This window comes from Cottoperca gobio, chromosome 1 (assembly GCF_900634415.1).
Source record: "Cottoperca gobio chromosome 1, fCotGob3.1, whole genome shotgun sequence".
Taxonomy (NCBI): domain Eukaryota; kingdom Metazoa; phylum Chordata; class Actinopteri; order Perciformes; family Bovichtidae; genus Cottoperca; species Cottoperca gobio.
The window spans coordinates 21628008-21645845 of NC_041355.1; the positions used below are offsets into that span (position 1 = coordinate 21628008).

General features: G+C 42.1%; 2 protein-coding genes across 2 annotated transcripts; both read right to left on the reverse strand.

Moving 5' to 3' along the window:
• Positions 1 to 510: 510 nt before the first annotated feature.
• On the reverse strand, positions 511 to 2651 carry LOC115013822 (zinc finger protein OZF-like). Its single transcript, XM_029440349.1, has 2 exons — positions 2325 to 2651; positions 511 to 2172 (listed from the first exon to the last, which is right to left on the reverse strand). The coding sequence occupies exons 1-2, from the start codon at positions 2494 to 2496 to the stop codon at positions 1094 to 1096; spliced, it is 1251 nt and encodes a 416-aa protein (XP_029296209.1). The 5' UTR covers positions 2497 to 2651; the 3' UTR covers positions 511 to 1093.
• A 6981-nt stretch (positions 2652 to 9632) lies between these two features.
• Positions 9633 to 12838, reverse strand: LOC115013939 (gastrula zinc finger protein XlCGF67.1-like). The gene has a single exon (XM_029440513.1). The coding sequence runs from the start codon at positions 12630 to 12632 to the stop codon at positions 12078 to 12080; it is 555 nt and encodes a 184-aa protein (XP_029296373.1). The 5' UTR covers positions 12633 to 12838; the 3' UTR covers positions 9633 to 12077.
• Positions 12839 to 17838: the final 5000 nt, after the last annotated feature.

The window sequence follows — 17838 nt, forward strand, 5'->3', positions numbered from 1 at the left end:
TGGTTTCAGGATGGTTTCATTGTACCTTGTGTGAAAGGAAATAGGAAAGGAAGCATTGAAGCACCTTCCCTTAGCATTTAGAGAATTTGAACAACTCTCTTCGTGGCTGCCACTTCATACTTCCGGGTCATTTCACTCCGTTAGGAACCTTCCTGAGCAAAAATACAATTCTACCAGAGCCTAGAAATCCATCTGAATAATCCTGTAGTTCTTCATTGAATCTAATACGTCACTGTTACGTTAAATGACGGCGCCGATGCAGGAAGAACAGATTTTGCAGCAGAACTCAATATAGCACGACTGCTGAAATTATTCCATCAAACAACTACATTTCCCATCAACACTGATTGGATATCCACAAAAAAAAAAGGTGGCAAATTTTCCATTGAACCCTTCTTACAACCACATCAGAAATTCATTCCACCAATTAGACCATCACTGGACTTTGGTGCATTTACACCTGTACTTTCATGTAAATAAGCACTATCCCATCGCAATTTAATCACCTAACATACATTTTAATGCAAGTTGTAAAGGTTAAATGATCACTCCAATGTCCATTGAGGACAAGGCGGAGGTGCGAGTCGTTTTCTCATTTCTGCCACTTTCGATTTAATCAAAACAAACTATCAAAACATGCAGGGATCATGGATGTAGTATTGACAAGCCCTGAGTCTGCCCGAGTCAAGCAGCTGTACATCTTCTCCCTCTGGTCTGAGGGCAGGACTGGAGCTACAGTCACTCACTATCACCTCTAGACTGGACGGTCCAGCACTAGTCAGTTAGCATGCTAATTTAAGTAGATATCTCTGCTACACAATATATCAATGTCTTTGACATAACGTCAACACTGTTACCTCTTCATATTCTGTTGATGTTATTTATTGTTTTAAGTTTAAATGCTGGCAAATTTTAGCCATCAACCTTTGAATTAGATGTCAAACTAATTTTAGTTCATGGGCCACATTCAGCCTAATTTGATTTTAGATGGGCCGGACTGGCAAATAACAACACCTCCAAATGTTTCCCTTTCTTTTAGTGTAAAGAATTACAAGTGCATTTTGAAAACATTCACAATTAATGAACAATCCATTTACAAATGTTCCCGACTTGTGCAGCGTTCCTCCTGTTTCTCTTTAATCTCTGGAACCTCTGTGCTGCAGTGCTGCAGCTTTCCCCCTGTGTGCGTTCTCATGTGGCTTATCAAGTTACTACTAGATCTGAAATCTTTACCACAGGTGTTGCAAGAAAATGGCTTCTCACCTGTGTGAGTTCTCATGTGGTCTTTCAAGTTACCACTAAGTCTGAAAGCTCTCCCACATGTTTTGCAGGTAAACGGCTTCTCACCTGTGTGGGTTCTCATGTGGACTGTCAAGTGACTGTCATATCGGAAATATTTTCCACATGTTTTACAAGAATATGGCATTTCACCTGTGTGGATTCTCATGTGCGTGTTCAAAACTGATTTTTGAGAGAATCTTTTCCCACATGTCTTGCAGGAATACGGCTTTTTCTCACCTGTGTGAACTCTAATATGATTTTTCAATTCTGATGTTCGACAGAAACTTTTCCAACATGCTTTACAAGAATATGGCTTCTCCCCTGTGTGGATTCTCATGTGGCTTATCAGGTGACTATTATTTCTGAAAGCTTTCCCACACGCATTGCATGCAAACGGCTTCTCACCTGTGTGGATTCTCAGATGTCTCTCTAGTGATGATTTATACTTAAAGTCTTTTCCACATGTGTCACATTTTAAAGGCCGTTTACCTGTGTGAGTATCACAGTGCATCTCTGACAGGTTAGGGTTGTCTACATTGTTTCTGTGATTTATGCTTTCGTGATGTAGATTCTGTAGATTTAGCTCTGCATTAGTTGAGCCTGAGTCTCCATGCTGGTCTTCTTTCTGATCTTGGCTCTCAGCTACATGAGAGTTGTGAGAGAGGAGCTGGTGGTCACTTTCCTCATCAGTAGGAGTCAACATAAAGGGATCAGTCTCCTGCTTCAGTACAAGCTGCTCTCCCTCCTGACTGGTGCAGAGTTCCTCCTGCTCCTCTTTAATCTGTGGAGGCTCTGGGTCCTCTTGGTCCAGACTGGAGTTCCTCTCCTGAACACAGAGCTGCTGGTCAAAGAGAACCTCCTCCTCCTTACAGACATGTTGCTGTGGGAGCTCTGGAGGGACAGAGAACAAAAGGAATAGGATAATACTGCAGACATGCGAACAAATTAGTACCAGTGATATATTAATATATCACGTTACTGGTAACATCAGAGGAATTGTATGTATACAATTCCTCTGATTTGTGTCATTACGTTTTACGCACCTATCGTGTGTAACTTTATTTGGGGTTTCCAAACGACATCCAGCAGTCTGCGCTGACGGTAGATCTCTGCCTCGTACTCGACGACAGCTTTCTGAAAAACTCCGAATATTTCTTCAGCAGCAGCATTTAGTCGCTCGTTGACAAACTCTCTCAAACACTCAACTGAAGACATTGTTGCTTAACTATAAGTCAAATATTCATCCACGCAACGACTACAACATCGTCTCCCAGCTAGTTTAATACAGCCAGAGAGATGAGCTAACGCTAATAATGCCTGGACTGTTTACTTCTTCTTCTTCTTCTTCTTCTTTGGTTTTATATTGGGTGGCAAAAGGCGTTAAATTGAATTACCGCCACCTAGTGTGTTGGAGGAAGGACTAGAATAATCTATCCAAAAAAAATCTTCTTCTTCTTCTTCTTCTTCTTATATTTTATATCCTATGAAAGCCAATTTCCGCCAGTAAAAAAAAGAAAATCTCAATGGAAAGTCATAATTATGAGATAATAAAGTCGAAATTATGAGATACTAAGTCATAAGTCACTTTCTTCAGAGGTCCCTTCATCACCTCGCTGCCCCCACCATGCAAACGACATGCAGTCCTAAATAAGGTAACTATTACAGGTGACTTTTGTAAACGTTAGAGAGTACATATAGCCTAATTGTAACGTTAATCAGCACTCTTTGCAGATAAACTACAGTTTGTACAACAATGCAGCTCATGAAGCTCCGAAAATACCTGTTATAAACTATAATATGCCTCTAGTGTTGTGGCTCACATCACTAATGAAAACAGTGTAAGCAGGCCGACTGCTGCGGTGAGTTGCTTCATGTTACTCAGAGGCCGCTGTATCAGCATAGCTCCTAAATTAAAAGTCGGCAAGTGTTATCTCAGCTACAATACACCTCTAATTATTGTAGTCTACGTGTAAGGTAGTGGTTAAAGGTCATGCGGATATTGTACATGAGCACTGTCGTCCTTTGTCGCTTTTCAGTTTGTTATTCTATTGAAAGTGCTAATATCAGCGATTATTCTCAATGACATCACCTCGTAAACCTTGAGGTGGTACAGTTAGCATGGATATCATTCATTGTGCATGGATATCATTCATTGTGCATGGATACCTCGGCAACCGTGCGAATCTAGAACTTAGTGAGGCTGTTTATAATGCGGGCAGGAGTGTGCAATGTACGAGTTATATTAACCCAGTGGTTCCCAAAGTGGGGGCCGCTTTGCTAGCATAACATGGACACGTTTGTGACAGGGCTCACAGGGGGGGGCTCGAAAATATTCTTATTTACAAAAGGGGGGCCCAGCTGAAAAGGTTTGGGAACCACTGTATAAGGCTATATATAAACATAAAGGTAAACATGGAATAATAAACTACAGTCACTGCAGGTGTTTTTTCATTCAGTGATCTCATAAACCGTGTCACACTAAAATCAAAAGAAGTGAACGTTTCTCCTTAACCACTTTAAAGCATTGGATTTGTCATATCAGAGGGCTATAGATCAGAAGATCAATAATATACATGCTGAATAAATATAATAAAAACAAATAAATAAACGATTTTCTAAAATTCAACAGTTTAGATTATAATTATTTAAGTTCATATTTAAGCTTTCATTTTGTTCAACAGAGGTACAGAGGATGTTTGAACCATCACAAGATGGATGAGCTATGTGACTATTTAAGGTCACGACATGTGCCTGAGGAAGACATTATTAATATTATTATTATAATTTTTTCACTTGACCTAAAAATTCTTGAAATATTTCTTAATTTTAGATTGATTCCAGTGTCATACATCTCATGACAGATGACCAGCTGAGAGAGTATCTGCCATCCTATGGTGATCGGCTGTTTTTGGATACTGCAGACGGAAGGAAAGAGAACCCAGCAGTTGCAAGACAAAGTTTTTTGAGCGACTTAGAGGAAGGCTCTCAAGAAACAAACATGATCATGTGTCTGAAAGAGAGCCTCAAACTCCTCCAAAGAATGCTCAGAAGATTCAAAGAAAATTTGAACTTGGATGGATGCATTTCAGAGAAGGGGAATTTGTCCAGGTACGCACCAAAAAGGGTGGGGGAACCAGAAAAGAGAGTGTAATGAAGGACAGTAAAAAACAGAACCTAATTGATAAAGGGTGTGCAGTTGTTTTTTCCAGGGGAACCTTACTGATTTTGACATTGATTTCACTGACTTTCAGCAGCATTCATTAGAGGATAATATCAGTCAGGGAACTTTATGGAAAGATAAAATTACCTCTCTTACGTTTCTATTTAACAACCAAGAAGAGAGACATTGCCTGTGACATCAATCTGGTGGAAGACAATAGTGATGCAACTGCTCAAGAAGGTGAAAAGACACATGACGGACCAGACATGTATCACTTCTGCAGACACATCTGCAACAGACCATGTGGAGATAAATACTTCTTACAACTAAAAAAGAAAACTCTCAAATATAACAAACGACTTGACTAAGGCAGTAATCACCAATGCTCAATATTTAACACATTCTGACTCACAGACAGGAAGTACAGCTAGACATGACATAAGGGGGAGTGAACACTTAAAAATAAAACAGGATATAGAATCCCAGACGTCCCAAAAATCCAACAGGGTGGGTGGAGGGGCGCCGGAAGCGGGGCAGGAGACCGCTCTGGAGGACGGCGAGCCTGGGCTGGATGCGGCTGGAGCCACTCAGGAGGCCGGAGCGGAGGCCGGGCAGGATGCGGGCGGAGCCGTTCAGGAGGCCGGGCAGGATGCGGGCAGAGCCGTTCAGGAGGCCGGCGCGGAGGACGGCGCGGAGGCCGGGCAGGATGCAGGCGGAGCCGCTCAGGAGGCCGGAGGGGAGGCCGGGCAGGATGCAGGCGGAGCCGCTCAGGAAGCCAGGCAGGATGCGGGCGAAGCCACTCGGGAGGCCGGCGCGGAGGCCGGGCAGGATGCGGGCGGAGCCGCTCAGGAGGACGGAGGGGAGGCCGGGCAGGATACGGACGGAGCCGCTCAGGAGGCCGGGCAGGATTCGGGCAAAGCCACTCGGGAGGCCGGGCAGGATGCGGGCGGAGCCGCTCAGGAGGCCGGGCAGGATGCGAGTGAAGCCACTCAGGAGGCCGCTCAGGAGGCCGGGCAGGATGCGAGCGAAGCCGCTCGGGAGGCCGGGCAGGATGCAGGCGAAGCCGCTCGGGAGGCCAGGCTGGAGTCCGACGGAGTAGTCGCTCAAGAGGGAGCACAGGGGCTGGGGTCTCGAGGTACGGAGGGAGCACAAGGGCTGGGGTATCGAAGGGCCGCTGGGGAACAGCTGGAGTCTCGAGGGGCAGCTGGGGAACAGCTGGGGTCTCGAGGGGCAGCTGGGGAACAGCTGGGGTCTCGAGGGATAGCTGGGGAACAGCTGGGGTCTCGAGGGGCAGCTGGAGAACAGCTGGGGTCTGCAGCAGTCCGGCATCAACTGGAGCGGATGTCTGCAGAGATCCGGCAGCGGAGACGGGGGTCTGCGGAGGTCTGGCAGCGGGAACTGAAGTCTGCAGAGGTGGCAGAGAGACGGCCGGGGTCTGCAGAGGGGGCAGGTAGACGGCCGGGGTCTGCAGAGGCGGCAGGGAGACGGCCGGGGTCTGCAAAGGAGACAAGTAGACGGCCGGGGTCTGCAAAGGAGACAAGTAGACGGCCGGGGTCTGCAGAAGCGGCAGGGAGACGGCCGGGGTCTGCAAAGGAGACAAGTAGACGGCCGGGGTCTGCAGAGGCGGCAGGGAGAAGGCCGGGGTCTGCAGAGGCGGCAGGGAGACGGCCGGGGTCTGCAGAGGCGGCAGGGAGACGTCCGGGGTCTGCAGAGGCAGCAGGGAGACGGCCGGGGTCTGCAGAGGCGGCAGGGGGACAGCAGGGGTCTGCAGAGGAGGCAAGTAGACGGCCGGGGTCTGCAGAGGAGGCAAGTAGACGGCCGGGGTCTGCAGAGGAGGCTTAGCTACCTCGCTGCGGGCCTCTTGAAGAAGGGCCTGCTTGTCCCTTCTACATGCGGCCTCTTTCCATTCCCGCAAAATAAGTGTTAGATCGACATAAAGATTTAGATAATCCTCGTCGTCAAGCACTGCTGGGTCCATCTTTGGTGGGATTGTACTGTCACGCAGTGAAAAAGGTGAGGACCCAAAAGCAGAATGCAGGAGACAAGGATTATAACAAAAAGCGAGCTTTATTAAAACAAAGCCGAATCTAAAGTACAAAGTAACAAAGAACACGAGCAGAACACGAGCAGAACATCAATGACAATCCCACAAAACACATTGGGACAGACAGGTCTAAATACACAGACACCAAACGAGGGAACATAGCTGGGGAGAAAGGCAGAAACACAAGGGCAGAGTAAATGGACACAGGAGGAACAAATCAACAATCGCAGGCAAAACACAGACAGGAAGTACAGCTAGACATGACATAAGGGGGAGTGAACACTTCAAAATAAAACAGGATATAGAAATCAATCATGACACATTGCACACTCCTGCCTGCATTATAAACAGCCTCACTAAATTCTAGATTTGCACGGTTGCCGAGATATCCATGCACAATGAATGATATCCATGCACAATGAATGATATCCATGCTAACTGTACCACCTCAAGGTTTACGCGGTGATGTCATTGAGAATAATCGCTGATATTAGCACTTTCAATAGAATAGCAAACTGAAAAGCGACAAAGGACGACAGTGCTCATGTACAATATCCGCATGACCTTTAACCACTACCTTACACGTAGACTACAATAATTAGAGGTGTATTGTAGCTGAGATAACACTTGCCGACTTTTAATTTAGGAGCTATGCTGATACAGCGGCCTCTGAGTAACATGAAGCAACTCACCGCAGCAGTCGGCCTGCTTACACTGTTTTCATTAGTGATGTGAGCCACAACACTAGAGGCATATTATAGTTTATAACTACATGAGCTGCATTGTTGTACAAACTGTAGTTTAGCTGCAAAGAGTGCTGATTAACGTTACAATTAGGCTATATGTACTATCTAACGTTTACAAAAGTCACCTGTAATATTTACATTATTTAAGACTGCATGTTGTTTGCATGGTGGGGGCAGCGAGGTGATGAAGGGACCTCTGAAGAAAGTGACTTATGACTATCTCATAATTATGACTTTCCATTGAGATTCTTTTTTTTACTGGTGGAAATAGGCTTCCATATATATCATATTTATATATGATATAAATATATAAGTGTATATATATATATATATATATATATATATATATATACAGGACTGTCTCAGAAAATTTGAATATTGTGATAAAGTTCTTTATTTTCTGTAATGCAATTAAAAAAACAAAAATGTCATACATTCTGGATTCATTACAAATCAACTGAAATATTGCAAGCCTTTTATTATTTTAATATTGCTGATTATGGCATACAGCTTAAGAAAACTCAAATATCCTATCTCTAAATATTAGAATATCATGAAAAAGTATACTAGTAGGGTGTTCAACGAATCACTTGAATCGTCTAATTAACTCGAAACACCTGCAAGGGTTTTCTGAGCCTTGAAAAACACTCAGCTTGGTTCAGTAAACTAAATCACAAGTATGGGGAAGACTGCTGATCTGACTGCTGTCCAGAGGACCATCATTGACACCCTCCATCAGGAGGGTAAGACACAAAAAGGAATTTCTCAAAGAGCAAGCTGTTCACAGAGTGCAGTTTCAAAGCACATCCACAAAACGTCTGTTGGAAGGGGGAAATGTGGCAGGAAACGCTGCACAACCAAGAGAGATGACCGCAGCCTTAACAGCATTGTGAAGAAGAGTCGCTTCCAGAATTTGGGGGAGCTTCAAAGACAGTGGACTGAAGCTGGAGTCCAGGTATCAAAAGCCACTGTTCACAGACGTGTCCGGGAAATGGGCTACAATAGCCGTATTCCCATGGTCAAGCCACTTCTGAACTCAAGACAACGGAAGAAGCGTCTGACTTGGGCTATGGAAAAGAAGCACTGGACAGTTGCAGAGTGGTCCAAAGTCCTCTTTTCAGACGAAAGCAAGTTTTGTATTTCATTTGGAAGTCAAGGCGCCAGAGTCTGGAGAAAGGCTGGAGAGGAGCAAAATCCAAGTTGCTTGAAATCCAGTGTGAAGTTCCCACAATCAGCGATGGTTTGGGGAGCCATGTCAGCTGCTGGTGTTGGTCCACTGTGTTTCATCAAGCCCAGAGTAAATGCAGCTGTGTACCAAGAGATTTTAGAGCACTACATGCTTCCGTCTGCTGAAAAGCTCTATGGAGATGAGGAATTCATTTTCCAGCATGATCTGGCACTTGCCCACAGTGCCAAAACCACCAGTAACTGGTGTACTGACCATGGCATTACTGTCCTCGATTGGCCTGCCAATTCCCCTGACCTGAACCCCATAGAGAATATGTGGGGTATTGTGAAGAAGAAGCTGAAAGACACCAGACCCAACAATGCTAATGAGCTAAAGGCCGCTATTGAAGCATCCTGGGCATCCATAACACCTCAGCAATGCCACAGGCTGATTGCCTCCATGCCACGCCACATTGATGCAGTAATCCGTGCAAAAGGATTCCCAACCAAGTACTGAGTGCATTAATGGACATTTTCAAATGTTTGATTTTGTTTTGCTGTTATAAATCTTTTTTTTTACTTGGTCTGAGGAACTATTCTAATTTTTTGAGATAGGATTTTTGAGTTTTCTTAAGCTGTAAGCCATAATCAGCAATATTAAAATAATAAAAGGCTTGCAATATTTCAGTTGATTTGTAATGAATCCAGAATGCATGACATTTTTGTTTTTTTAATTGCATTACAGAAAATAAAGAACTTTATCACAATATTCTAATTTTCTGAGACAGTCCTGTATATAAACCGAGTCTTGGGTCTTCCCCGGGGTCTCCTCCCAGCTGGACGTGCCAGGAACACCTCCCTTATTAGATGCCCGAACCACCTCAACTGGCTCCTTTCAACGCAAAGGAGCAGCGGCTCTACTCCGAGTCTCTCACGGATGGCTGAGTTTATCACCCTATCTCTAAGGGAGGCGCCAGCCACCCGTCTGAGAAAACCCATTTTGGCTGCTTGTACCCGCTATCTCGTTCTTACGGTCATGACCCAGCCTTCATGACCATAGGTGAGGGTATTAACGAAGATCGCCCAGTAGATCGAGAGCTTTGCCTTCTGGCTCAGCTCTCATTTCGTCACAACGATGTGGTAAAGCGAATGCAATACCGCCCCCCGCTGCTCCCATTCTCCGGACCCCGAGCTTCAATACAAATCCATAAGACAAATTGCACAAATATTTTCCATTACATAATGTTTTATTCAACAAATATATGCTTTTCTTTTTCAGGTTGGTGTCTGAGGCAACTTCTGGTTTCCTTATATACAGTCCATAAATCAGGCATGAGGACGAGTAAGTATGCAAAATAACATCATCCTCCTGGATATGTGGTATCTATGGTGATCTACCAGTCACATGACTGGAATGGACTGTATAACGAAAGTTGAAACAGCCTCAGACACCACCCTGATGAAACCAAGACAATTATTATTCAAGGGAACACAGCACAAACTATCCCTGATCAAAATATTTAATCAATGAACTTGTAAAATACATGGAATCTACATATGGATAAGGAAGTATATAATATTGACTAGCAAAGTTGTATTTCACACTAATGTATTGACACTTAACTGCATTGCACAAGTCTTACAAATCAATATCTTGAATAAATCCAAGTTTTAACGGGCAACACAAGCACTTTTATTGTGCACATTATAATCCTTAATCCTGTCGGAGTCAGGATTTGATCCTGCAATCTTGTGGACAGGTTTTTCTCCTCCAGAAATACATAAACAACTTTCTTCGTCTTTTTTAAAAACTAGGGTATAGAAAGACTTTTAAATGCCACAGGAGTGAAAATGGGCGCAACAGAATTGTGTTTTCTTCTCTTTATCTCTTTTCTTCTCCCCCCAAACAGACTATTGTTCCCCAGCTTTAATATAGGACGGCTCTCATCAGAGCCCAGTAGATATTTGATAAAGATGTCTTGCTTGCTCCCTAATCTCGCACGACGGACATCCCAGTAAATTGTTCTTCTTGGTACTGATTTATCGTGTTTAGCAGAGCATATAATGTGTGATTTTTCAATTGATGGTTTGAATTCCCATTCTTCTATTTCTTTTCTACATCAGATATAATTGGATGTCTTCTTCTTTGTTGGTTTTTAAAAGACAGTTTGCATCCAAAATGTTGCATAAAAGCCTTATACTGGATTGAAAATTAAATTCTCCAATGTAATTAAAGACATTTTTTTAAGTTCATCCCAAACCCTCGTCCCATTCTCTAATAAAAAGTATTAATTCAATCTACGCTCTCAGAGGGATAGAAAGCCTCTTTTTACCAGCGGTGCTAGTCTACCAGCTAGTTCCCATTAATGATGCTGGTTCACCAGCATGCCGTTGCTGGTGAAGCTAAATGACCATTTTAGCTAATTTCTCTGTACATAAATATGCAGCCAGTACTTAGATGGCCCATGTAGTTGTAACTTGTTTGATTGTGTATTTCTATGTATGAAATAACTGAAATACAAGATAACTGAAATATAAATTAGGCGAGAGATATAAAGGAGATCTTTAAGGGAAGTAAATTATTTTTTTGTAATTACTTGTCATGAAATACAACACATACCATTATCTCCATGTTCATACAAATGCATTTACAAAAAAAATGAACAGTAACATCCTGGTTTACATTTTGTTTTTCTATCACAATGTTTGTAGCATTTCGAAAGAAATGACTTGATAGCATCTCTTCAAGACAATGTATACTCCCGTTCATTATTTACAAACCGTAAAATGTGATGCACCTTTCTACCTTGGTAACAAACATGTGTGATATGAATACGTTCTCTTTAAGCCTCTATATTTTCTGGCCATTCCAGCAATATGTTCTGTCACAGTCAGTCTTCAAACAATGTGCAGCAGTATAACAAATTAAATAAACAGTGTTGCTACAATCATCCATGCTCAGTGTCATCATTGTTCAATTAAAAAGTTCCATGCAATGCAGTAACATTCATCTTGGTTAACAGTTTGTTCATCATTGTCAGTTACAACATTAACGTTCCCCTTAAAGGTCCAGTGTGTAGGATTTAGTGGAATCTAGCGGTGAGGTTGCAGGTGCAACTAACTGAATACTCCTCCGCTCACATCCTTTTCCAAGCGTTGAGAGAAGCTACAGTGACTTCCGGTAACGTAAAAACACGGACAACCCTTTCTAGAGTTTGGTTCGTCTGTTCTGTGATACTGAAGAGGCAACATGGCCGTCTCAGTGGAAGAGGACACGCTCCTCATGTAGATACGAAGGGCTCATATTAATCTAATGAAAACACAACAATTCTTAGTTTCGGGTGATTATAGACGAAAGAATACAAAGTTATGAATACTATATTCCATTTCTGCCAATAGATCCCCCTGAATCCTAAAGCTGAGTTCTCCTGCTCGTGGAGCCATCATGGCTGCATTTCTACCTGTACGTTCAGGTGATCAAGCACTATCCCATTGCAATCAAATAACCCAAATCAGACACACAATCTTCCTCTAACGAAAAAATAACCTTAGTGACCTCATTGCTGAGGTAGTTTGTAGAAACAGTGCATGATACAACACTTATTAAAAAGTGTAACCCTGAAGTCAGGAGTGTCACACTCCTTTTAGTTCCTCCTGTTCCTCTTTAATCCCTGGAACCTCAGTGCTGCAGTGATGCAGCTTCTCCCCCTGCATGTGTTCTCATGTGGCTTTTCAAGTAACTATTACGGTGGAATTGTTTTCCGCACATTTTGCAAAAATATGGCTTCTCTCCTGTGTGGATTCTTATATGGCGTGTCAAGTGACTAAGATAGCGGAAATATTTTCCACATGTTTTACAAGAATATGGCTTCTCTCCTGTGTGAATTCTCATGTGGCCTTTCAAGATACTACGAATTCTGAAAACTTTCCCACATGTTTGGCATGCAAACGGCTTCTCACCTGTGTGGATTCTCATGTGGTCTTTCAAGTCACCATTATATCGGAAATATTTTCCACATGTTTTACAAGAGTATGACTTCTCATCTGTGTGGACACTACTGTGAGTTTTCAATTCTGATGTTCGACCAAATCTTTTCCCACATGTTTTGCAAGAATATGGATTCTCACCTGTGTGGGTTCTCAGATGTCTCTTCAGTGATGAATTATTCTGAAAGTCTTTTCCACATGTGTCACATTTTAAAGGCAGTTTACCTGTGTGAGTATCACAGTGCATCTCTGACAGGTTAGGGTTGTCTACATTGTTAGTGTGACTTGTGCTTTCGTGATGTAGATTCTGTAGATTTAGCTCTGCATTAGTTGAGCCTGAGTCTCCAAGCTTGTCTTCTTTCTGATCTTGGCTCTCAGCTACATGAGAGTTGTGAGAGAGGAGCTGGTGGTCACTTTCCTCATCAGTAGGAGTCAACGTAAAGGTATCAGTCTCCTGCTTCAGTACAAGCTGCTCTCCCTCCTGACTGGTGCAGAGTTCCTCCTGCTCCTCTTTAATCTGTGGAGGCTCTGGGTCCTCTTGGCCCAGACTGGAGTTCCTCTCCTGAACACAGAGCTGCTGGTCAGAGAGAACCTCCTCCTCCTTACAGACATGTTGCTGTGGGAGCTCTGGAGGGACAGAGAACAAAGGAATAGGATAATACTGCAGACATGCGAGCAAATTAGTACCAGTAACGTGATATATTAAAACACATGACGCTAAATATAAATCAAATTCCTCTGTTTTGTGTTATAACGTTTTACGCACCTATCCTGTGTAACTTTATTTGGGGTTTCCAAACGACATCCAGCAGTCTGCGCTGACGGTCGATCTCTGCCTCGTACTCGACGACAGCTTTCTGAAAAACTCCGAATATTTCTTCAGCAGCAGCATTTAGTCGCTCGTTGACAAACTCTCTCAAACACTCAACTGAAGACATTGTTGCTTAACTATAAGTCAAATATTCATCCACGCAACGACTACAACATCGTCTCCCAGCTAGTTTCATACATCCAGAGAGCTGAGCTAACGCTAATAATGCCTGAACTGTAGTGCCTGTACTGTTTACTTCCGCTGCATGGATTCTTCTTCTTCTTCGGTTTTACGGCAGGTGGCAACCAGCGTTAAGATTAATTACGGCCACCTACTGTGTTGGAGGAAGGACTAGAATAATCTATCCCTTTAGGAAAATGAAGAAGAATACACTTCACTGTAAAATAAATTCTATCGATCAGCTCAGTTTGTTTCAAATATTGGACTAGTCTCCCTAACCCAATATCCAATACATTATTAAGACTCAGTTATTTCCCTCTGTCTTAAAGATGTATTGGCTTTGTTATTATTGGATGTATTAAAAGTGTAATACCGCCACCTCCAGGATTGGAGTGTGTAGCAGTAGAGTGGCAGGTAAAAGATATATACATAAAACTAAATCCCGTCTATTATTCCTGCTGGTGTTAAGTCATTAATTAGAAATGTGCAAACTTTTCACAATGTCTTTCCTGGAAGATTCCCCAATGTAATATTTGGATTTTCCTCAATTCATCTTGATATTATTTCCCTTTTTTCTTGGTTATATCTGTTGCAATCTGCCAGTACATGTTTGACAGTTTCCGGTTTATTACAGTATGTGCATAGTCCAGTCGGGTGCTTACCTATTGTGTGGAGTGTTTGGTTTAATACTTTATGTCCTATTCTCAGACTTGTAATGAGCATCTCTTCCCTTGGGCTCCTGCTTCGTTTTCCACCCGCGCCTACATGTTTTTGGTTACTTTAAAGAAGTCTTCTGTGTCACTGAAGTCTTGCCAGGTTTGGCATGTATAGTCTTTTATTACAGTTTAAACCTCTGCTTTACTTAATGGTAGCCTTTTTTTCATGTCAATTACCTGTTTTTTTAAGGATTGTTTAGCCCATATGTCTACCTTCTCATTTCCTTCCACACAGAGGCTACATGAGCAGAAATCCAAAGAAAGGGCATTTCTAATCCACTACAATGTAGTCTGAGTAGTACATGAATAATTTCATACACAATATCCTGCCTGCAGTTCAGTCTTTGTGCATGCACAGGCAACAATCATCTGCGTCTAAAAAGTGAAGCCAATGCAGAAGTGCCTTAAACTTGCATTCTCTCTAATATCCAGCAGGGGGCGACTCCCCTGTTTGTAAAAAGAAGTCCGGTTGGTTACAAGTCTATGAGAAAATGACCTGACTTCCCACTTGATTTATTATCTCATTAAACATTGTAAACGTGAGTTTACTGTGTCATTCACTAGTTTAAAGTCAATGATGGTCCCATTATGAGAAAAATGGCCCTGACCATTTACGCCATTATACACAAACAGCAGAAGCTTAAAATCGATTCTCTCAATTTCCCAAAGAGCAGCCTTATATAGCCTTAACTATTAGGCTGTACCAAACCCAGGGGTGTTAACTGTTCTGTGTTTCCCACATAACAGTTAGAGGCAAATCAAGAAATAATAAACATGAACTCTAAATATTCAACATAAATTCACTAATATAAACGATAATTATTATTTAAAAAAAACTAATGTGGCTACAAAATTTACTACGCACACATTTACCACCCCCCACTTCATCCGGCGCTGTGGAACCCTCCCGGAAAAATAAAAATGTGTTGTTTCCACGGGGACTCTTTTAGCCACGGACCTTGGGAGTTGGAGACAGGAGAGAACATGAATATTTCTCCATGCAGGATTATTCTTTCCCATCTAGTGATGCTGAGTGAAATCAGCTCTGAGAATTCCTGTAGAAATAGTGCTGAATATTTTGGTGGCCTGTACAATGTGATGATGAGCAAAGATAATTCTGCTTTGAGCTCAATAGCAAGATATTCAAATGATGTAAATTCACCCAGGTCAATGTCATTACATGCAAGCGACGCTGATAAGATAGCGGCAATCCCTCCACCTTTCTTATTTTGCCTGACTGCCTTATAGTATTTATAGTTTGGAGTACACATCTCAGTCAGTGCTGCCACACCAGTAATGTTGTTACTGGTCTCAACTAGAAACATACAGTGCAAGATTGGTATGTCTCAATGCTACTCCACAGAATTTCAACTTCATCCATGTCTGGGGGTGGAGTTGAATTGTGTGCTGGGCTGTATTCTATGCTTACATAATAACAGTATATATGATAGTCACACAGTTTACTTTTTTTTTTCTACTTCTACTTTAGCTTTTGTGAGCAGTGGCATGCTATATCCTTTTTCGTCTTTTACTATGTGAAAGGTATATGCATTAGTAAAGGTATTAAGCATTATACTACTGCACTGTAAAAGCATTATCTTTGCTAATGCATCACATGGTGCTGGGAGGTTGTCTAACTTGATAATGTCTTGGATTGTTACTACTTCCTGATCATGTGTAATTAGTATAGCATAAATTAATTCTTCTTCAATGTTAACACAGATGAGTTCCACTGGACTTTTTTAGGGGTATCTTGCCCTGTTCTACTGCCTTGTCTCCGTCCTTTAAAGCACAATTCTCCAGCTGTTCCTGTTTTGTCACTATTCTTGCTATTATGTTATCTTCAATTGCGGTCTCATAGGTTAGTAAAATCATTACTATGATCCCTAGTCCCCATAGACCTTTTTTACTAAACTTTTAACCCCTTGACGTACACACGTTCTCCCGGCCGTATTCTTTGTAATGACTCTGGGGTGGTGGCCTCTCTGTTCTTCGTGGCTGCTTTTACCTGTTGAAATAATACTTTATGGATTTGAGTTAAATGCTGTACATAACTTAACAATTATTTTTCCAATTGTTCGAATGGAGGCCCTTCACATGGACCTCTAAGATATGACACAGGCACTCATTCGCAAGCATTTCTTTGTGAATGTGACAGATTGCTACGTTCATGCGAAGTTGCAACATTGTGCTTCTCAGCCAGATCTTCAACCTCCTCAGAGCACTGAAGCTCCTCTCTGCTTTAGCAGAGGCTGCAGGAACAACCATAAGAAGCCATATAAGTGCTAAAATCACTTTGGTTGTATCATTATTAGTGTAGCCTACTTTTATTTTTAATTCAAACTGTTCACTTCTTATCATGTACACTTCTTCCTCTCATTGTCAACAAACCAAAATCACCTAACTACAGCACATAACATACCTGCTGCTGCTCTCTCTGCCTCACCTTCTATGTCTTGAGGCAGCTCCACCTCATCAACTGATGTCTGATATGAAAGCAATTGCGTTATGATCATATTGAGCCATTGATGTGTGAGTCAAACATTAAACTAGCAGCCAGAGAGTCTGCTTGTCATACATTGCTGACGAGAATTATTAGCAGGCACTTCAGCAACACGGTGAGTAACTGCCGGTAAATGCATGAAGCATCAAGCTAGCAAATCTGGCATTAGTCTAACATTAATAGGTGTAGACAGAAAATATGATTATCCTGAGCTAATTTACTAACCAACTCAAATCTCCTTTCTTTCTTTTCACCCAAGCAGTGGCAGTTCTGGGGGGGGGGGTGGGCAAGAGGGGCCAGTGCCCCCCTAACACAGAGCCTGGACCCACCTGTGGCACCCCCTACGAACGAAGATTGTACAATAATAAAAAGTAGGCTACTGATTTTCTTTTTGTGACGATATGGCGCTGACGCGAAAGGCGGAACAAATGTGCCCCAACATTCTAGTCTAGGAAGAAACAAGAACCACGAAGAATTGAAGGTGAGCAAAACTATTTTATTTGTGTGATTGATACAAGGTAAGACTTCAGTTCAAGAAATGTTGTTGTTGACTGTTAGTTCACTTAATAGCAGCCAGCCAGACGTTAACGTTAGCCTGAGTTGATGGCTTGCTAGTTAGCTATATATTATTAGTAAGGATGAGTGTTAGTAATTTATTCCTTGAGTAGTACTCGTTTCAAATGAACTCCATTAGTGAACAAGGGTACTCAGGTTTTAGTTTTTTTGATGTAGGCTACGTTTTTATTTTAATTTTTTTACCATTACCGCTAGGCTACATGCCAAGTAAATTGTGACCCGCCTTACTTTTTTGGTGAAAAAGTGTTTTGAAGTAGTGAAAAATAAATTGTTAATTTCATATGGTAACTGTGACTGTTTTGATTGAGAATATGCATTAAGCGTTTGGTAGGCAATATTGCTGTGGATCCTTATTCCTGCAGACAGATTTGTTGCGTTCTAAAAATAGATTTAGAAGGAATTAATGCGAACCCTCGACCTTGGAATTAACTATTTGTGTCCATCCCTAATAACTAGTTTCCATCGGTTTTGCTAGATGTAGTTGTAACGTTTTAGTTTTTAAATAAGCGCAAAGCCTACACCAATACAAATCGCTATAACGTTATTTATATTTTGGGTTCCTTAAGTGTTATGTGTTCCTCTCCATTATTTTGTTGTCCATAGTTCAACATGAAGAGAAAAAAGGACAGCATTGCAATGCTCACTGTCTAAATGTATTAAACTTTAA